Raw genomic sequence first — 22784 nt, forward strand, 5'->3', positions numbered from 1 at the left:
TATTGTAGTTTTGGAATTTGTATAACCATAACTGTGAACGCACATCCCTGAAATTTCCTTATCTCTATCGTTTGTCTCTGTGTCTTAATTGCATTTAGTTGTTATTTGCTTTCAATTGTTTTCAGTTTTCAAAAAGTTTTCAAAACCTTCCGTTCTTCCATATAGTAATTGAGTTTTAGTAGGAAATAGATAGTCCGTGTTTGCCTTCCCCGTGTTCGATATCCGGTACTGACCGTTAGTTATACTATATATACTCTGTATATTTGTAGGTTTATTTAGTGCTAAAAAATAGTGCATCAATTACACATGACAATTTCTAGACCACTAAATCTCTACATATGTTATTGTTTTTTTAAATTAATTGTAATTAGCAATTAAAGATTGAGTTAGCGATTGATCACTTTCCTGATTCGAGGTATGTTGATAGATGCAAAGTTAAATAGAATAACATTTCATTTAACAGAAAAATAGCCTTTATTATTACTGAAGAAACATAGAGTAAGTATTAAGTGTGTATATCCATGCATGCAATTGCAAAATAAAGGTGCACTCATTAATGTAATTTGAACGGTGAACTATATTATTTGGCAAGTGACATTACTCCTCTGCTTTAGTTGTATTCTTCTCAGAGTAGAAGTCGTGCCTGAAATTGAAAATTTCCATATCCATGTTTCAGAATATTGATCACGTAGACGTAGATAATAGATATAAAAAAATTATTAAATTAGTTGAAACACTTGAAGAATACATTAACTTAGTACTTTTTATAAGCTGACATTTACAGTTAAAAAAATTTAATTAGAGCTACAACACCTTGTGTACTCGCTCGCGGACTGGGACAAGTAAAATTATAATATAAGGTAATATTAACAAAAAGTTATTACCTGAAAATACTATTAAATTTTCTAAACTTTAGAAGCTTTATAAATAATATGAGAGTTAGGGAAATGACTACATTGTAAAAAGCCTGATAATATCTCCTAAATAGCGAGCACCATGCATAATTTATTATGAATTCTCACATAAAAATGATCAATCCTTAACTAAGCATAGTCATAATTATAATTTGATCAGGATAAAAGTAACATTAACATACATATGTGTAATATGAAATCATATAATTAATTATAAAGTCGCAAACCTAAATTAACATATAGAGTACTTACCAAGACTTGCGGGCAAGTTGACAAATCCCTGTGGCTGACATTCCCAAGCTCACACCGAATAAGTTCCAATTTTTCTTTGACAACAAATTGATCATTTTCAATTACTAGTAGTATTTTCTTTAATTGCTTTACAACTACAATTAATACACTTCAATGAATACAGAGAATATTTATATTGGTAGACCTAGTTCAACTATGTCGTACACATTCGGTTTTACTTAGATCAATTTGTACTAGTAAACTAAAAATAATCATCATTGCTACTATACTCAGTTAATTTGATAATAAATAAAATTGAGCATATCTCCAACTCAATTTTGTCGGTCTTATGGCTACATTTTATACAAAATTAATTTGATTGTTTTCTTTTTATTTGCGCTATAATCATATATCTCTATCTCTATCTCTGAATTCAAACTATATCAATTCGCTCTCTATATCTCTTAATTCAAATTATATCAATTTAGTTATTGAGATAGATATATTCATGCATTTTGGGAAGATCTCGTTTTATTTCCAATTCCAATCCGATGCAAGTATTAATATTGCAAGCTGTTAGTTTAATTCTTATGTTGAACAATTCCAAACAAATGTGAAGTTATTAAATTTTTATGTTAAACATTGTGCATTTTATGTATAGACCATAATTTGTTTCAACAATATATACACCTAAACATACAAAAAAAGTGATACTCCCTTCGTCCCAAAATAAGCGAGTCATATTCCTTTTTGAAATGTCCTACTATAAATGAGTCACAATTTAGCAAAAAAGCTTTCCCTTACTTTATTCTCTCGTTACTTCTCTACTTTTTCTCTCTTTCATATATTACTTTCTCTACTTCAACTCTTTAAATATCAATTCCTTAGTTCTCTTGTTCAAAAGAAGTGATTCGCTTATTTTGGGATGGAGGAAGTATGTATTTATTTATTTTTTAGGAGAGTGGTGGGTTTACTAACCGGGGTAACTATAGTACTGTAACGAGCCCATATGAGTCCAGAAGCAGCAAGAGCTATAAAAGACATCATTCGGTTTTAAGTATTTAATTAAATTGACAAGAATTATAAACGCAAAGCATACCTATTTGTTGAGGATATGAGATGCTTTCATGTGGCTTACTAAAATCTGCAACGTTTGCTATTGTTAAACCCCATTTGAAGGTTGGGGCCCAGAAGTGAACTGCATAATGTGTAATAGTATTACTAGTTAAGATTAAATTGACATTCCACTAGCTATTGAAACACAAAATAAAACATTAATTCCTAATTAGATGGAGAGAAAGGATAGGAGAACTACTGGTTTTGGGGCCGGCAGGATGATTCCACAAGGAGGAGGCTGCCATTAATGGTTGACTTGGAACTCAAACATCAATTAATACACCTCTATTTATATAGAGCTTAATTGAATGAATACTGCCTCCCTCATTAAACAAAAATCAAAGTCAACTATCTTAACTAGAGGTGCCCACAGTTCCGGAACCGGCGGTTACGGTTTTAGAAATTGCAGAACCGGAACCGAACTGCGAGGGAGTTTCGCGGTTACGGTTCCGGTTCCAAAACTCCCAGCGGTTCCGATCCGGCGGTTTTTTTTATGGTTTTTCATGGTTCCGAACCGCCGGTTTTTTGCGGTTCCGGCTTGGTTTCATGGTTTTCCGGCAGTCTTTCGCGGTTCCGATTTGGAACCGGTTGTTCCGGCACGGTTTCGATTCGAAAATTTTTTAACATGAACCGAACCACGGTTCAAAAATTGACAGTTTTGAAAAGGGGAAAATTCTCACGGTTTCGGTTCGGAATCGCAACTGGCGGTTACGATTTCGGTTTTAACCGCCGATTCTGTAAACCTTGGGCCAAGTCTAATCTTAACCAACTTAATTAATTTTTTTCGTATTAACAACTACACATAAAAAATCTGTTTTCTTCAAAACTCAGACTACTTGTGCAATAATGTCTATACTTTATTTCAATGACTACCAAAGTTTTTATTTGGTGCAGTCAAATCAACATTAGTTTAACTCAATAATTTCTATATTGTATAAAATTAATTTCTATATTGCTTCTTCTGTATAAAAAGGTGGTTATAGTAGTATAAGTTATAAATAAATTGATGTATATAGATAATAAAGTGGGGATAACTTTTTATAAATAAAAATGTATATATTCTTATGGGACGGGCGGAAATAAAAAGTATACATATTTTTATGGGACGAATGGAATATATTTATACTAATACGACAGAACTTTTGAAGTCAAACCTCCAGCGATAAAATACAACAACTAGTCCTATTTTTTTCATTCATTAATTTTATGATTAATGTTCAAGGTTTGAACCAAATTAATGAGTGGGTCATTAATTCATTAATTATTGGAAAATTAGTAGAATCCTAAAACATGGTTTAACTTTGGCCATTTTAATAACATCAAATTTTATAATGTACGAAAAATTCGATGAAAATAATATAAACCCAGATTAGAAAGATTTATGAGAACTACATTGAAATCTGAAAACTCGGTTTTTGTGCATTTTCGCTTTCTTCACTCGTATCATCTTTGTTTATCATTGTGGCTTGTTCAAGTTGGATTGTCAAACTGATCTGGATGGCCAATTGTACACCTTCTACCTGTGAACACAGATGAGTGGGTCCAGTGGAGATTCAGGCTGATAAACTGTACTCAATCTGACTTGAGTGAGATGAATGGAAGAACTCGAAAGCGTGTTTTCAAAACCTTAACCCACAATACTATTAACTAATATAGGGAAGTAAGGATCGATCCCACAGAGATGATGTGTTTAACATTTGATTGCTAGACACGAAATGGGAATGGCTGCGGCCACACTTTCTAGGGGTGGGTTAAGTTAAACCACTTGACTTGAGAGATTAAACAATTCAAACTGATCTACTCACTAGACAAAACTAAAACTACTTGATCAACTCAACTAAACTTTTCATAAATGGACAAACAACATAAAATGAACGACTGTCAGTCTCCTGCAAAAAGTACTGTAAAATAAAACTTTTCTAACAACTTCATCTTCCTCACAAGATCAACATGAAAAGTAGAGTGAAAAACAGATCTGAAAGGTTACGAAAAACGAAACATCATAACAACTTGAAAACTTAAATCTAATCCTAAAATCTAAAGTACGAGTACGTAAACTCGAAACTAACCCAAGATCATGCAGAAATAAAACATTAGCTACTAGATCTAGACATCCTAAACATATTTACCCATACTTTCCTTCACAACTAAACAGAAACTGAACTCAAAAACTCAAATCTGACCAAATCAACGCGAAACAAAACATTTTGAGCTAAGACAAGCAACATAAAACGGAAACAGAAAACAGATCAGAAATACATGCATGAAAAGAGAACATATCAACTGAAAATGAAACCATAACTCTAAAATTACTAAAACGAAAACATCCGGAGTCGATAACATCAAAAGTAAACTGAAAATCAACAACTAAAGCAAGCGGAGACATTTTAGCTTTAGGTTTTAAACTGGAAATTGGGCTGGAAATTGGGCAAACGACGACAAAATTTTAGCTTTAGAAGGCACGGATTATGTGTCATCATTTTGATTATATAACAAGATAGGAGAAAAATTAAAAAGAACAAATGACGTCGTTTTGCCTTACGTTTAAAAAGAAAGTTCAGGCAAGGCCACCTTTAGAAGATATAAAAAGGAGGCACGAACAATGAGTCGTCATTTTGATTATATAAAAAAATAGGAGAAATCAAAAAGAACAAACGACGTTGTTTTGGCCATATATTTTAAAAATAAAAATAAAAAGAACAAACGACACCGTTTTGACCTTATATGCACCAAATGGATAGATAAATGGAAAAGAACAAACGACGCCGTTTTGGCCTTATGGTTTAATAAAAAGGTTCAAGCATTGCCGCTTTTATATAATATAAAAAGGAAAAAAAAAAGAAAATAAATGGAAAGAGCAAACGGAGACATTTTAGCTTTAGGTTTTAAACTGAAAATTGTGCTAAGGACGACGAAATTTTAGCTTTAGAAGGCACGGATTATGTGTCATCATTTTGATTATATAACAAAATAGGAGAAAAATTAAAAAGAACAAACGACGTCGTTTTGCCTTACGTTTTAAAAGAAAAAGTTCAGGCAAGGCCACCTTTAGAAGATATAAAAATAGAAGATATAAAAAGGAGGCACGAACAATGAGTCGCCATTTTGATTGTATAACAAAATAGGAGAAAATTCAAAAAGAACAAACGACGTCGTTTTGGCCGTACATTTAAAAAAAATAACAAACGACATCGTTTTGACCTTACATTTAAAAATAAAATAAAAAAAGGCTCAGGCAACGCCGTTTTTAAAAGATAAAAAATGTAAAAGGGAAATAAATGGAAAGAATAGTTAAATAAGAGAAAAATAAAATGACCAAACAACGTCGTTTCATCCCTATATTTTGAAAAAAAAAATGGCCCGGACAGCGCTGCAAGGCGCTTCCCGGGCCATAAATAAAGGTACAACTATAGAAACTCTTTTAACACCACAATCTACTTTAATACAATTTCTCTATTATGAATACTAAAATACAAGAAAATTGATTAATACACATTAAAGAAACTAGACCAACCTCAAGGAGCAAATGCTTCAGGCTTCCAATATGGGCAGCCTCAACTGCATTGTTCCGCCAACGGCCGGAATAGCTTTGATCCAACCAGAGGCCGGATAGAAGGCTACCGAGGCGATCCTCGATCCAGATAAGATGGCATATGACATCAACTTGATGGCTCTTCCTACTATCCGGACCTGGCACAATACCCAAAATCCTGGCTCGTAAAATTGTGTGATGCTTGAACATTATCACCGGCAATTAACAAGCAATCTTTTTCCAATTGCGGAATTTTGCAGCAGATGCACCATCCGCAGTTCTCCCTCATGGTGGTGGCCAGAGCCATATCTCTAAGATTCGGCCACAAAAATGCAGCATACTTGTTGGAGATCACCCTCATCTGCCTCCCAGTTATCTCTCCTGCTGATTTCGTCGCTTGCTCTTCTTCTGACCATTTTGAGGCCAACCCCTTGGAGAACTTGTATGACATACGAGCAAACCCGTAGAGATTGGCGTAGTTTGCCACTTCCGAAGAGCTGGTTGATGCACCGGCACCAGCTCCTTCATCTCTAGGGTTTACCGTGTCCTCGGGAACTTCAGAACTGACTCCAAGAATTAAGTTCCAGTTCCTCCGGATTGCACTTGCTATTACGTCATACACACTGGATGATGCCTCTAGCGCTGCAACAACAGCTGACATATCGTCTTTGTTGTACAATGAAAACCAGTAGTTGTCTTCACACAAGTCCACCCTGCAAATAATCGCGGTAGAGTGTGAGCTATATGTAAGTTCGGACCATATGTTAAAAACACTGAAAGGTAGTTACATAAAGTTAGAGTGTATATACGAATTTGTTGTTGTGACAACTTACACGAACAAGTAACCGCATCAGTTGTAGTAGTGTCGGGCATAAGCATCAACCCCGAGCAGCTCCATTCCTCAGATAGACTTACTCAGCTGGTAAGACGCATCCCTCTCAATGGTGCACTCAGGGAAAATCCAATCGCCATCGGGCAATTGGCTGGTGACGACCCCAACGCATCTAGCATGAAACGCAGCAGGGCAGCCGTCACAGCAGATCAAGTTACCATCTGTTTTACACAGATAGCACTCGTCGCCATTCCCATCGGCTACGAAGTCGTTCAGAAACTCCTTCCGCTTATTCTTCTTTCCTTTGAAGCTGAAATAGCGAGAGTTCCAGCTCTGCTTCTCCGCCATGAGCGCCCTCTTGTGGGCCTCGGCCTTGAAAGCCTTTGATTCAAAGACGTCGTCGCAGAGATGGCGTAGGATGGCGACCTTTGCTGGGGCCGGCATTGCGTAGTACTCGCTCTGGAAGAGATCCAAACCAGGGATGTGCTTTGGACTGTGGAAGAGGAGGTACTCTATAAGGAATACCGGCCACGTTATCAAGTCCAGCAAATCCCACCTGCGTTGTCAAAAATTGTTAGTAATAGTTTTGAGCCTTAGCATCATGATAAAAACTGTTTCTTGTTTATCCATAGGTCGTTTATTTGAATCATCACTAAAAATAAAATTTAAATTAATTTTTTTTAAAATTAAGAATTAAATTAAAACATTTTCATTTAAAATATATTGACTAAATTATTCAACTTAATTTGACCAAGATTAAAAAATTAATCGAAAATTTAATTGAATTTATATCCTTAACATCATGGTTAAAATTATTAGAAAACCAAAGGAAGAATAGCATTTTAGTTACTAAGTTCCGAATAAGTTACTAAAACATCGTCGTTTTTTAACATGAAGGCAAATTTAGCAAAATCAGATGAAATTGAAAATATTGGTATGTCATCTTTTAATTTGTTTAAAATTAAAAACAATTTGATGTCATGCAACTTCTACCTGAGGCACACAGATGCAAACGCGAATTCTCCATCAGCGAGGGATGTGAGATGTGATCTGAGCGCCAGATGTACAGCGTCGAACAGCGGCGTCGAGTCATTGCGATCTGGAACGGGCTCACGAGCAGCGCGACACTGAAGTATCTCACAAACGCGTAGACTGAGAGGAAATCTACCATAGAAGCTCCACCGATATCCAGACTGGTGGAAGAAGCCGGTGCTTGGAATTGCATGAGACGATTGGACCCCACATACAATTGATAATCCATAGCTGTAAAATCTAGATTCAGATCGATTTCTCTGGATTTTTGGTGTGGAATCGATTTCTCCGTTGAGAATGTAGTTCAGTACTCCCTCGTTCAAGTCCACCACCTCCCTTCGCATCGATGTTTCCGGAAACATTCAGATCGAAATTCCGGCCAGATTCACGAGGATTTTTGTTACAGACGTGCTCCGTAACAAGTCCGGGAAGCTAACTTCTCGTTGGATAAAAGTCAAAACCGGCACCCGGAGAAGGGTCGGCGGTGCTAAACAATGAAACGATAAAGTCCGGCGCCCTCGCAAGCAGTGGCGGACGCAGGATTTTAAAGGTGGGGGGTCCAAACGTATTCCTAGTACTAGGGTATTTTTTGTGTCGATAATTTAGAGAATCAATTACAAAAGATAGAGATATGGGTAAGGTGATTGTTGATAGATGCAACGTCAAAAAATAACTGTCAAAAAATAAAAAATAAATTATTGTAAGAAAAGACTTGAATTGTACTCTAATTATAGCTAAATAAAAATGTAAAACAAAAAAGTGATACTACAAATAAGAACACATAAAATAAATAATAGAGAATCAATATAAAATGTATGAAATTTTTTTAGTATAGCGAGAATAAGATTCTAAAAGGCATATATTAAAGTATAATTTTTATAAGATCTATTGTAAATAAGAAACATAAGGAAAAGTAAATAAGAAAAATAAGGGAAAATAAAAATAATAGGAAGAATCAGTAAAAAAGGCTAAAACCTTAAATAGGGGGGTTGGTTCTGATTGGAATTGATATCTGGGCAATCACTTGCCAGGGCTGGTAAAAAGCCAACTGGGCTATTGAACTATTTAAAAAAGCTTTTAATATAGATAATACATAATCATTAGTAAAATGGTTGGGGTTTCCATGGGTCCCCCATGACCCTCTTTAGGTCCGCCACTGCTCGCATGGGTCGGCGGTGAGACAAATAGAGTGGCGTATAGCACACTAAACAAAATGATATTGTATTTCAATAATTGATTGATTGAATCCAAATGATAACAAGAGACCTATTTATAAGTCTAGAATTCGAACCTAACTTATATGGGAATGATATGGTGAATCAAAATACTAGATTAAATAAAAAGATATGGGAGATATGGAATGGTCTCGTATCAACTCCCTCGCAGTTGAAATTCACCTTGTCCTCAAGGTGGAAACTTCGAAACAAAGAGAGTCGAAAGTTCTCCTCCTGGATCAAATACGCACGGTCAATGTTGGTAATAGATAAGACTTTGTATCCGAAAACTGAACCATGATTTAATTTTGGCTGTGAACAAAATATGGGATCTTGAGCACTTGGAGTGAACATTTGTTGCTCTAATATGACCATTCGATTGACTGTGAACTAGAATCATAGTGAAATCCCCATGGCAAGAAACATACTTGTCAAGTAAAGTCTCCAAATCAACTTTTATCTCCACTTTCGGATGTGTTGGAACAAAAAGATCACCAATCTTGTCATCATATGCCTTGACGAGCACTGGCAGTAACTCATTTTCATTCTTGAGGTTCTCTTCAACGGACTCGTTGTTTGGAATATCAAGAGTAGCGCCATCATTGGGAACACCGGTAATGTCATTGGGAGGATCATCACCCAATACTATTACGGGAGTGATATTGGTTTTCTCTTCGGCTAGATTTTCGTCACTAGTGTTCTCCTCAAACCACGCGTTCAAATGGGTAAGCAATGCAGCTTGCTCCAACCTATAAACACGTAATTTCTCATTGTAATCGTCGATGGCGGCTTGTTGGACAGGCGAGAGCGATCGAACCTTGAGGGCGGGATTATTGGTGAGACCTCGCTGCTGGGACGATTGAATAAACTTCTTGGGTTGTTGAGGCGGGTGCAACGAACAGTCAGAGACCGGCAGCGGGCGTGGGGGCTGATATTCCGGCAGCGGAAGTGGATGATAACCATCATCGAAATTCCGTGGCTGCCCATATGAATCCGGGTCTGTATATGGTGGACACGGGGGCTGGTAGTCAAGCAGCATTATGATTTCGGTATTGGGATTTTGCTGCTGCTGCTGCCCGTAGGCATAGCGCCGCTCCTGCTGCTCGTAGGCGTGCAGACGCCGCTGTGTGGGCCAGCCGGTTGGGGGCGAGCGTTGTCGTAGCAGTGGCGGCCAGCCGGGAGGCTGTTCGTGCCAGGAGGAGTGATCGTGCTGCCATGTGCGACGCGGTGTGTACTGTTCCTGCTGCCATTGCTGATAAACAACGTTTCGACGCCGGCGATTGATTTCTTCCCAACGTGATTCCAACTTGTCGAATCGGGCCATGATGCAATCGAAACCCTGGGTTAGGGAGTCGAGCGGCTGTTGTTCTGTCACAGGTAACGGCTCCAGCGAGGCGTCATCACGAGGCGAAAGTCGCCGCTGACTGATGTGTTCCTTCCGTCCGATGCCGGGGTTCCGTCGCGAGGGACCAATACACACTTCAGGGGTTGGTGGAATTCCCCATGCTGATTTTCTTTGATTCCTTGACATGAGTGGTGGATAAAATAAGAAGCATTGATCGGTGGGTTTTTTGATGAAAAAGGTGTTTCTCTTTGTTTTTTTTTGTATTTTTTGTTTTTTTGTAGGTTACAGGAGGAAGAAGATGGAAGTTGTGCACGAAATGAAAGCACCAGTTGTTACAGACGTGCTCCGTAACAAGTCCGGGAAGCTAACTTCTCGTTGGATAAAAGTCAAAACCGGCGCCTGGAGAAGGGTCGGCGGTGCTAAACAATGAAACGATAAAGTTCGGGGCCCTCGCAAGGGTCGGCGGTGAGACAAATAGAGTGGCGTATAGCACACTAAACAAAATGATTTTGTATTTCAATAATTGATTGATTGAATCCAAATGATAACAAGAGACCTATTTATAAGTCTAGAATTCGAACCTAACTCATTGAGCAAGAAAATAAATATATATGGGAATGATATGGTGAATCAAAATACTAGATTAAATAAAAAGATATGGGAGATATGGAATGGTCTCGTATCAATTTTCTAGATCTGCTCCGACGCCGCCGCTGCTCATGGGGCCAAAACCGGGCGGCGGCGGCGGCGTGAGGAAGAGCGGATAGAGCTCCGTCAGCTGCATCTCCTTGGATTCGTCGCCGCCGTCGAAGCCGGTGACGGCGGAAAAGGCCACCACGGTGCCGAAGCAAGCGGCGCGGCCTCCGAAATCCTTCCTCGCCACCTTGAGTCCGACGTAGTCCATTTTTGCTCAATAAATGAATTACTACCTCCGTACCCCAAAATTTATCCCACTTTGACCCGACATGAGTTTTAAGAAATATAATGGAAAGTGGGTTGAAAAAGTTAGTGGATTGTAGGTCCTACTTTTATATAATACTACCTCTGTACCCCAAAATTTGCTACACTTTGACCCGACACGGGTTTTAAGAAATGTAATGGAAAGTGAGTTGAAAAAGTTGGTGGGATGTGGGTCCTACTTTTAAAGTATTAGTTTTATAATAAAATGTGAGTATGAATGAGTTAGTGGAATATGGGGTCCACTACCAAAAATGGTAAAAGTGAAGTGTATCAAATTTTCAGGGACGGACTAAAATAGTAAGCTGTATCAAATTTTCAGGGACGGAGGTAGTAGTTTTATAATAAAATGTTAGTAGGAATGAGTTAGTGGAATACGTCACTACCAAAAAACGATAAAAGTAAAATGGACAAATTTTGAGGGACGGACGGAAAAATGGGACAAATTAGGTACTAGTAAATTATTGGTGCTCTAACTCAAAACAACACAATCAAATGTAGTAATTGAAAATTAAATGAGTTCAATCACTAAACTCGAATTGCAGAAGAATTTTGAGAGAAAGAGAGAATACTGAAGAGGTGAAGAAGCGTTCTGAGTTATGATATAGTGATGATAGTGTGTGGCTATTTATAGTAGTTCGATTATGCCAATTTACAAAACTCGATGCGCAAGGTACTACCACCTCTTTTTCTTTAATTTTAAATTGATTGACGGATAAGATTCCATCTGTATGCTTTGTTATTTCAGGGTATCAATAATAATACCAATACCGTACTGATTCTTTTTGTGGTTATAATAAAACGTTTAGTTTGAAGATAAAATATTTTATCAATAAATTTATGCTTTTTCGTCACAATTGTATGCCTTTTTGCTAATTTATTTATTTTTTTCCTTTTTACATTATTTAATTTTATTTATGTGTTGAATTTTTGAATTTTCAACTCTGGATTTTATTTTGAACGGATGGTTGTATTTCTTCAATTTTTGCACCTTTTGATTTGCCTTTTTTTGTATATTTATTTAATTTTAATTTGCATTCGTCATATTGAGATAGGAACGTAGTTAATGCACAGTTGGAGTGCTTGAAAATATTAGCATATTCAGAGCTGACATTGATATATTTCAGTTGAAAGTATTAACAATATAAATTAAATAAAAAAATACTATGATTAAAATTTACGAAATACAAATTAACTAAGGAGTGAAAACAAATCCTAATTCCATTACTTTTATTTTAATATTATGGTATTCCTTTTCCATTTTGGATAGTTTCAATTAATTTACATGTGATTATTAATCTTAATATACCATAGTAAGTTGGGTTACAAATGCAAATTTTTAGTTGGAAAAATAGGAATCAATAAGCCAAATATATCTCTAGAAGTCGTTGTTATTGTACCATCGTTTATTCGAGTTTCATGCTCTTATGGGTCGGGAAATTCAAATTTTATGGTTAGAATGGGTTATAACTTATAAATAACATTTAATTAAGGTTCATCCGGGCTTATATAATATAGATAGTGTTTTAACATAAGATTTGATCATTATATTTATGTTGATAGCATTAGTTAATTATATGGGAACAAATGTGTGATATTACAAATTTTTGGACGGCATTTATTCTATTATATGATTATGTTAATAAATATTTATAAAACATTAATTTGTTTCTTAGTAACCCCTTTGTTTTTCAAAATAAAGTATCTTTTAACTTTCTTCATTTACTGTATACTTAAATTTAAATGAGTTATGGGCGTTGTTCCAATTTTTATGTTGAATGAAAAATTTTAAATTTTATTCTTTTTTTTATTTTGAAAATAGTTTTCTTTTTGTTTATTTATCTCTTTTTTTTTGTATTTTTTTGAGTTGTAACTGAAATTTTAAGTATATGTTAAGAATCAAATTCAATTTTCGGGTTGTATTCCTAGCTTTTTCACCTAATATTGTATAGTGAAATTTCGTCTTTTTCTTTGCTTTAAATTTTATAGCATAACTAAAAGGTAAATTCATGCATGACTTTGAAGACTTTTTATAACAGAAAACTTTGATTTGCCTTTTTTTAGGTATATTTATTAAATTTTGAATCTACATTCATCGTATTGAGATAACAACGTAGTTAATGCACAATTAGAGTGAACGAGAATATTATCATATTCGGAGTTGGCATTGATATTTTTCAATCTAAAGTGTTAAAATATAAATTAGATAAAAATATAATTACAATTCACTGATTACAAATTAATTAAGTGGTGAAATTTGCAAAACAAATCCTAATTCCTGTGTTTTTATTAGAACATTAATAGGATATTCCTCTTCCACTTGGAGAGTTTCAATTAATTTACGTGCGATTATTAATTTTACACTTTAGAGAGTTTCATTCAACTTATATGCGATTTTTAATTTTACAGTGTAGAATATACCATAATTGGTTGGATTGCAACTACAAATTTTTAGTGGAAAAATATAGGAAATTAGGAATCAATAGGTCAAATAAATCTCTATAAGTCAGTGATTATTGAGCACGTTTATTCGATTTTCATGCTCTTTTTGGTTGGGAAATTCAAATTTCATATTTAAAAATGGGTTATAACCTATTAGTATCATTAATAAAGGTTCATAATATGGAGAATAGTTTTAACATATGATTTTATCATTATACTTATGATAATATTAGTTAATACGGGAATAAATGTTTGATATAACATTTTTATAAGACATTTAATCTATGAGTATATGATTATAGGGGTGCGTTAAATGACAACACCTCTTAAAATAATACCATACCACCATTTCTAGTCAATCATTTGTACACGTGGACGAATAATCAGTTGTCATGTGGCAATCATAAAAAATGCTCAAGAGTAAATTTTCTCAGCCAGCAATATCCAATACACTAGACAGTAATATCCAATACAATAGACAGCAATTTACAACAATTTTTTCTTGGCCAGCAATATCCAATACGCTAGACAACAATCTATAGATTGTTGTCTAGCGTCTATACTATTGTTGTGTAGCGTTTATAATATTGCTGGATACATGGTGTCACAGTATCACTTTAAGAGGTGTTGTCATTTTAACACAAACCTGTGATTATATGTTAACAAATATTTTAAAACATTAATTTGTTTCCTATTATCGCCTATGATTTTCAAAATAAAGTATTTTCTAATTTTTTCATTTGGTTTATATTTGAATTTAAATACGTTGTGAGGATTGATCCAACTTTTATACCGAATTTTTTTTAATTTTTATTCAGTTTTTATTTTGAAAATAGTTTCTTTTTTATTTTAGTTTTTTCTCTTTTTTATATTTTTCGAGTTGTAACTGAAAATTTTAAGTATTTGTTGGGAATCAAATTTGTAATTCAGGCAATTTTCCTGACTCTTTTCACCAAATATTGCGTGGTGAACTTTCGTCTTTTTCTTTACTTCAAGTTTGTAGGCATAACTGGCAAATAAGTTCATGCATGAGTTAGAAGACTTTTTTTAAAACAAATAAATGTTGGGAAAGCAAATTTGCCTTCTTTGATGAAAGGAAAAAATATTAAATGCACAATTTGCACATCATAAGCAACAAATGTGTAAGAATATATTCCCTCCTTCCCTAAATTTTGTCGCATTTTGATCGGACACGGATTTTAAGAAATGTAATGGAAAGTAAGTTGAAAAAGATAGTGGAATGTGGGTCCTACTTTTATATATTAGTTTTATAATAAAATGTGAATGAAAATGAGTTAGTGGAATATTGGGTCCACTACCAAAAATGGTAAAAAAGTAAAATGTGACAAATTTTGTGCGACGGATGAAAATGAAAAAATGTGACAAATTTTCAGAGACGGGAAGAGTAGCATTTTGATACTTTAGCTATGACCCAAACATTTGGTTATTTATAAAAATATGCTTTCCTTTAGTAGAAAATATAAAAATAACTCTATGAAAGTTGTATAATTGGCCTTAACTTCAAAATACAAAAAAAAGGACAATATTTAGATTTTATTACTTGTCCGAAAATTGACATGTTTCAACATGAAGTTTGCTTCAGAATTATTGGATCTTTGTTGCTCCATATATGAAATTTTATATACTATCTCCGTCCGTCATTAAGAATCTCATTTTTTTCCGGCACGTGTTTTGATAAATATTAAGAAAAGTGGATAGAAAAAATTAATTTAATAAAGTAAAGTAAATATAGTAGTTCTCCAACTTTACCTATCCATTTACCTTTGAGATGCTCTCAGTACTTCACATTACATGTTATTAAAATATCATCACATAGCACAGGAAGCCCTTCACTATACAATCAATCTTCAAGTAAACCTTGAGTAGTCATTTACGAATGAAAGTTCTCTCCATATTCAAAACCAGGGTTACAAGGCAGACACGCTGTAACCACTACATTCCGCCAATTCGTTCAGAAAAAATAATTACGACACATCTAGGCCTTGGGCCGTTCCTATTTATCCCACATCAGTCACGAATGGTTGAGAGATTGAGAGACTGGGAACAAACTTTTCACCTTCAATTTCATGGTTGAGAGATTGAGAGACTGCGAACAAACTTTTCACCTTCAATTTCCCAAATAATTTAAACAAAGATTCTCGCAGAATTACCAAACCATGAACCTGTATCGAACCTACATCAGCTGCACTAATGACATTTAGGAGAGGGAAAAATTATTGCATTTCTTGGATATACAACCACGGAAAATCCCTGAATATAACTCATGACCATATAGCTACTCAAGAGGTAAAGGGCCGTCTGTTTCTCTGGTATAGGAGCTATCCGTTTATCCAACATAACTCCCACAAACATGGAACCCTTCATTCTTCTGGAATCCAAATGTGACAATCCATATTCAAGCACTTCCTTGGCTTTTAATAGTTGAGCTGTGATTAAAACCATACACTAAAACTGGACTAATAATAATTCAAAACTTCTCTCCACTTGTCCCTGTTGGTGGAAAGAATAAGGACTGCAACTAATGGCCTGTTATCTCCCGTTTTTTTTCCATGAAGACAACTACTACTTTTTACTTACTTGATTAGCATTGTAACCCTGTACCGTCACTACACAATCATTTGACATATCATGACCTGGGACCTCATGTTCACCTTTCCTATCTGATTCATCATCACTCATAGTAGATCTTCTCCTCCAAAATTTGGGTATTAAACGAGTTACCCCTCTGTTCTCTACTGACACCTCTTCACTGTTTATTCGTTCAAAACGAACAGCACTTACTTTTCTAGCATTACCTGCTAGTATCTGCACCAACCATATGATCTTTCACTAGTAATTAACGAAACGCCACACTAATTCAAGAATTAAATAAATATATTCTCGAGTCATTAAGAAAAGTTGATTTCTAGGGTAGCTTCCAGTTTCAGTAATATTTATGCTTTCAGATAATGCACAATGCAGAGAGTTACATTTGTTAACACTAATTTCCTTAAAAGGGTGAATTAGATAGGTACACCTAGCCTCTTCATAGATCACAACAAGTATGCTACTTGAAAACATGTAGGTTGGGCATATTACTTTTATAAGTTGGACACCATTCCCCTGGTCTAACTTTTACAGCTTACTAGTATAATATAAAATGGGGAGTAAATGGAAAAGGACTGAAGAATGGTAAGTCAAAGAGAAAAATTAAACAAACCTCAAGCTTAAATATTTGAGTTTTCTCATTTTCTTCTTGCCGGTCGGATTCAGGCTCATCATAGTTAACATGGTCCTCTTGATTTTCTCTCTCAAGGACTACTTTTATCATCTCACCTGTTCTCGGGATATATCCGAATGCCTCACAGACAAAACCTGAAACTGTTTCATATTGATGACCCTGCACCAGAGGGAAACAATGTCAACAAGAATGACACTGAATTGCAACTTTACAGAGTTCTGGATTTGCAAATATCCAAGTATTACTCAACTGTTTCCCATCTTAGAAAGAAGATGTGCTAACAATGTCTCTCGAACATTTAATAACTAATTATTATATGCAAACTGCTACTACTAACCATTCTTCAAACATGTATGTTAATTGTATGCAAGCTGCTATTAGTCATAACTCATAAACCTTCAAAAAGAAGATTTCTAAATTACCTCCAATTGGACCAATCCCATGGCGGTCACATTTGAACCTCAAGTTTTCATAACATAAATACTAACAGGAATAAGAGTATGCATCATAATTAAAGTTTCGAGATAATATTAGCGTGCTGTGATTATCATTAAATCAGAAAGCACTGTGAAATTAAAGAAAACATGAGCAAATTTAGAGTACCTCTGGCATTTTAATGTTAAGATCTTCAGAGAGCTGATCTATTGATGTATTGGCATCCACATCATATATGCCTTCAGCACGCATGACAACATAGCCAGTCTTTTTCTGGATTTCCTCCTGTCATAGCAAATAACACAAATAAAATTTTTTAAGGGAAACTAATGCTAGTTAGAATGTAACTTATATAATGGAATGAGATCTTAAAATGCAAGCGAATATAGTCCTGGATGAGCAATAACAATACATTTGAATGGCTCCATCTATAATTGTTCTCAGTCATCAGTTTAACCACCGTGTGCAAGGAATTCACATTTTGATCAACAATCAAATTACAATATTTCTAGACCATGACAAAACTTTTTATCAAGAAGACTATTCATAAAGGGAAATGGAAAACAGTCAAGAAGAAATAAGAGTCACCAGAAATCCTTCAACTCCCATTGTTATCAAACAGAATTACCTTTGAGTCATTTTCATCAAAAATCTCACCAACAATTTCTTCAACTACGTCTTCATGGGTCACTATCTGTTACGGCAAGAAATAAAAAAAGGCAGAAGCCCAAACTTATTTAGGGCATACATCAATGCCACAATTTATTAAAAGGATTAGGCTTTTAAAACCTGAGAAAGGAAGAAATACTCACACCAACAGTTCCACCATATTCATTTAGAACAACAGCCATGTGCACCTTCCTGATGCGGAACTCTCTAAGAAGATTCCACACAGACATTGAATCTGCAACATATAATGCGTTCATATATATGTACTTATACAGAAGGGATTAAATAAACATAATTTGAAAAGCACAATCACAGCCAACAAAGAGCTTCAATGTCTCATCCTTTAGAAATAAATGTACAGATTAAATCAAATCTTTAAGCATTAATCCAATAGTTCATATACGTGGCAGGATATTGAGTGACAAGAAGCCCAAAGGGATTAAATAAACATGAATTGAAAAGCACTATCACAGCTAACAAAGTGCTTCAATGTCTCATCCTTTAGCAATAAATGTTGAGATTAAATCAAATATTAAGCATTAATCCAATAGTTCATATGGCAGGATATAACAACACCATATCATCTTATATCTGCTATCTCACAAAAAAAAATACAGCTTTGAAGATCACCACATGTAAGAATGGAGCGACAAGAAGACCAAAGGAGCATCGGGATATTTATTTTCCACCATATAATCGCCTAAAGCATTCCTCCTTACATCTATTCGGGGAGGAAATCAAACGTCATATTTTGAGGAGCTAATATCAATTATAAGTAGTGTAATTTACCAGGAACAAAGTATGCAGGTTTGTGGGCCATAACTCCGACTTTAGAAGTTTCTAGCAGTTCCCCCTTCGAACCCGAACAGAATAAGAGTTTTCTATACAATTAGAAATATGAAAGAACAAAACTAAGGAAATATGGATAAATAAAAACTTATTTTACCTTCTGTATGCAATCAAGGAGATCCATTGCATAGGCAATACCAGCAATGTTGTCAATTCGCTCCTCAAAGACAGGCACCCTACAAGCAAATTGTGCATACTTATAGACCAACTACAGCATATCTAACTGACAGAAAAAGGGACTCACACCTAGAATAGTGATGATCTACCCATTGCTTGTGGAAATCTACAAGTGTCGCACCAGCATCGATGGCAACAACATCAACGAGAGGCGTCATCACCTCCCTCACATGGGTATCTTTTATTTCCAACACATTTTCAATCATATCCTGTGAAAGTCCAATCATATTCAATAAGATAAAAAAATCACATTCTTCCACATTATGAATTACATGGAAAAGTATGCACATCCATCTGTGATCAGAGAAAGAATTGTCATGCAAATAAGATAATGATAAGACAGGTTGTAGCAATTTACATGGTTAAAACCTTTTAGTTGAATCTTCCATGTTCTTAAATAATGAGAGAAGAAAATAATGTAGAACATGCAAGTTACACCAACCTAGAAAGTAGCACATATGCTAGTGACCTCAATTTACCTGTTCTTCTTCCTCAATTGCGCCACTTAATTCTGCTCCACGTAGCATCAATTTTAGTTCATCTTCAGTTACATATGGTTCGCTAAGAGATCACAACAAAACATGTCAAAGTTAACTCCATTGCACAAAGTAGACACAGAAATGCACAGAAAACTCAGCATGAAAAGTAATGATGCATACAAAACCGAGATGACATACTAAAGAACATGGTAAATATGCTTCATAGAATTGAGAGAAGGCATTTAATTGTAATGAAGTACTCAAAGTACTCCTACGTCTCAAATAAAGTAATTGTTAATATACGAGTGCTGATCATATTCTAGAATAACTACTAGACTACTAGTATTTACATCTTCGCACCACATAATTTTCTCATGAGTTCAACAGATGGGATCGATGATATTATCAAACATCTTAGAGTTAGCCCACACATGTAAAGATGTTCAGAAAATGTAATGCAAATATACTAGGTAAAGAAAACAGACCTTTTTCCTTTTAAGCCTAGCAATTTTAGCATTCCCATTGAGAGATACGTCACAACTCTTCCCACTGGATACAATACGAGGGACAGCCATGCCACTGGCCTTACCTAATGGCAGCATAAAGAGTAGAACATGAACATCAAAAGTGAAAAAGGTGCATCTTGCCCTTGGACTATTTTATTTATGTTATTCCATAAGGTTGACCATATAGCAAGTTAGAAACATCATACTTGCAGCCTCAACAGGTTAAAACTCACCACAATCCTAGCTACCTCAGTGGCATTGTGAACAGCAATGCTTTTTGGAGTAATTTCTGTGAGGAGGAGGATAGCAACCTGAAAAGATTAGCAAATTACGGGTATCACACATTTTGTATAAAAACAACAGGTATAAAGGAGCTGCAGTAAAAGCTTTGATCATTAGACAAATAAATGGATTAAATGGCACAAAAAATTGTCCTAGTTTTCTTGCAGAAGACTTCTGGAAGAACGATAATCGAATTTGTGACATTTCATTGATTTCAATAATAAAACAAAAAGATGCAAGTCGCTGGAAGGAACTTGAACATCATCACCAGGCTTTAATAACTGATTAGCCAATTATTTCAATATATAGATACTAAATGTCGTGATTCCTCCGACTTATAACAATCTTTTCACCTCATTCTATGCAGAACAAAAGATAACCAGGATTTCGTAAAAAACTATAACAAAGCATTAGAATAAAATTTAGCGCTCAGAAAAGGGTATATATGGACATATGGTTCACACATATAAGTATGAATTATTAAATCCATAGTCCATATTGCCCTAACATCCAATATAAAATAAAATTGCATCTTCCAGAAGTATACATCATCACGCAAAGAGAAAAATTGAAATGTCTCTGAAAGCAGAGAAACCCAGTTCCTATACAAAATTGAGTAATTGCTACTGCATAAGTTAAAAAGAAAACAAACATACCGTCATCACCCCAGTAGCTGCACTGACACCAGCTTCACCAAATATTGCAGTTGCAGCCTCAGTTACTAGTGCTGTAGCACCAATATTGACCACTCTACCACATAAAACATCTACAATAAGAAAACAAGTTCGAATAAAAAAGAAGAAAACAGCTGCAAGTCAATTTAACAAGAAGAGTAGTACGTGGTGCCAATGAGGATTGTCGTCAGGAATCGAGTAACATCATTCCGTAGCATTTTGAATACACCATTCTCCGACTCTTTCTCAGCCAATTCCCGTACCTGCAATTAGTATAAATAACAATAAATATCTATAATAACAACAAAGCTCATCAGGAAGACAACTTTAAATTAGACCAATCCTTGAGACGTTGCAATAAGTATGATAATTTAAGTATGTTTGAATGAAAATAATCCCTGCGTCCCACAATAAGAGTCCTATTTCACTTTTACCATAAATGGTATGTAGGCCCACATTTCACCAACTTATTCAACTCACATTTTATTATAAAACTAATATATATAAGTAGGATCCACATCCCGTGGACTTATTCAACCCAATTTTATTTACATTTCTTAAAACTCAGTGCCCAAACCAAATAGGACTCCTATTGTGGGACGGAGGGAGTATAAACCTCTTGTGCCAAGGAACTAAGGAAACCAAAATATGGCGACTAAGGGCAGTTAAAATTTTGAGTGGGACAAAGAAACCATCTTCACTCTAGCTTAACCATAATCATAATAGACTCAATAATCAGCTAGCTTTCTACAGAAAATATATTTCCATTTCCAATTTTCCATACATTTAGCACTAGCCAATTGCATAGGTACATTCCTATAGCTCAGATACATTTCTATCCTAATTAGAAATATCCAATTGTAAAACCTTATTACCTTCCATGGCCAAAGTGTAGTAATGGAGGTCTCAGCCATGGAGAAAAATGCTGAGAGGCCCAACAGCGCCGCCAGAATCAATCCCTGCTACTTGAAAACCATCAAAATCTGTAAAACCTTAGGCCATGAACTCCTTATCGACGACAAACTACGTTCCCAAACTCCATATCCCAAAGCCACAACAACACCCTCCGCAGCCAACGCTCTCCGACAACCTAATACTACAACCGCAGTAATTGCGGCCGCAGCCAACCCTCTCCTCACCAAAAGCTCATCAAAATCGATTGCCCTCGGATTCGATGCTGGGGTGTTGGTATTCGCAGGAGAGCTAATTTGAACAGAAATCAAAGGAAGGGGGCTCCTTTCATTAGAGCTAGAGCAGGAGCAGCAGGCAAGCTTCTCTGCGGATAATTTGTGGAATAATGAACGCGGACGGATGATGAAGGAGGGAGTGATGAAAGCGGATTGATTGAACGAAATGGTTTCAGACGCGGCGGCGGCTGCAGCCATGTGTATGATCATAATGAATCAAATCAGGAATAAGCAGACAGAGATTAAATGAAGATGATGAGCATTGAGTGAGAGAGAAGAAAATAGGGAGTGTCTGAAGGGGTTGAATGCGAAGCTCATCCTCATCGTGGCTCGTAGCTCGAGCTACGTCTGGTGTGCCTCTTTACGTTGGAATCCAAGGAAAGGTTTCCAGCGAACTTGCAATGCGGAATACTCCATATTTTAAAGTTATCCCATTGATAAAAATGGTATGAGTTCTAAATTATTTAGAACTAAAGGTATTTGTTTAAACAAAATAGTACTAGATTTTGATGAAGATTTGAGAAGTACTGCAATCTTAGCAACATAATAATTCTCAAGATAATGAGAATAAATACACTAAGTAAATCAATGTTTGTACTTAAGATTGTAAGAGTCATGTCGTAGTGGGAACGTTCTTTACGAACATAATAAGTTCATGCGCCTAAGAGAG

At 35.4% G+C, this 22784-nt stretch overlaps 1 protein-coding gene and 1 pseudogene across 2 annotated transcripts; both read right to left on the bottom strand.

Annotated features, from left to right (window-relative positions):
• Positions 1-456: 456 nt before the first annotated feature.
• On the bottom strand, positions 457-2511 carry LOC125190995 (mitochondrial pyruvate carrier 3-like). Its single transcript, XM_048088444.2, has 5 exons — positions 2461-2511; positions 2245-2343; positions 2124-2176; positions 1167-1240; positions 457-643 (listed from the first exon to the last, which is right to left on the bottom strand). The coding sequence occupies exons 1-5, from the start codon at positions 2504-2506 to the stop codon at positions 598-600; spliced, it is 318 nt and encodes a 105-aa protein (XP_047944401.1). The 5' UTR covers positions 2507-2511; the 3' UTR covers positions 457-597.
• Positions 2512-15482: 12971 nt separating this feature from the next.
• Positions 15483-22550, bottom strand: LOC125191056 (putative DUF21 domain-containing protein At3g13070, chloroplastic; annotated as a pseudogene). Its single transcript, XR_016130186.1, has 14 exons — positions 21803-22550; positions 21093-21190; positions 20910-21003; positions 20205-20282; positions 19951-20054; positions 19466-19547; positions 19056-19195; positions 18907-18985; positions 18750-18813; positions 18104-18195; positions 17920-17985; positions 17460-17576; positions 16836-17015; positions 15483-16441 (listed from the first exon to the last, which is right to left on the bottom strand). The product of XR_016130186.1 is annotated as a putative DUF21 domain-containing protein At3g13070, chloroplastic (transcript).
• Positions 22551-22784: the final 234 nt, after the last annotated feature.

This window comes from Salvia hispanica, chromosome 5 (assembly GCF_029641045.1).
Source record: "Salvia hispanica isolate PSC_SH4W2 chromosome 5, Shi_PSC_v1, whole genome shotgun sequence".
NCBI lineage: Eukaryota > Viridiplantae > Streptophyta > Magnoliopsida > Lamiales > Lamiaceae > Salvia > Salvia hispanica.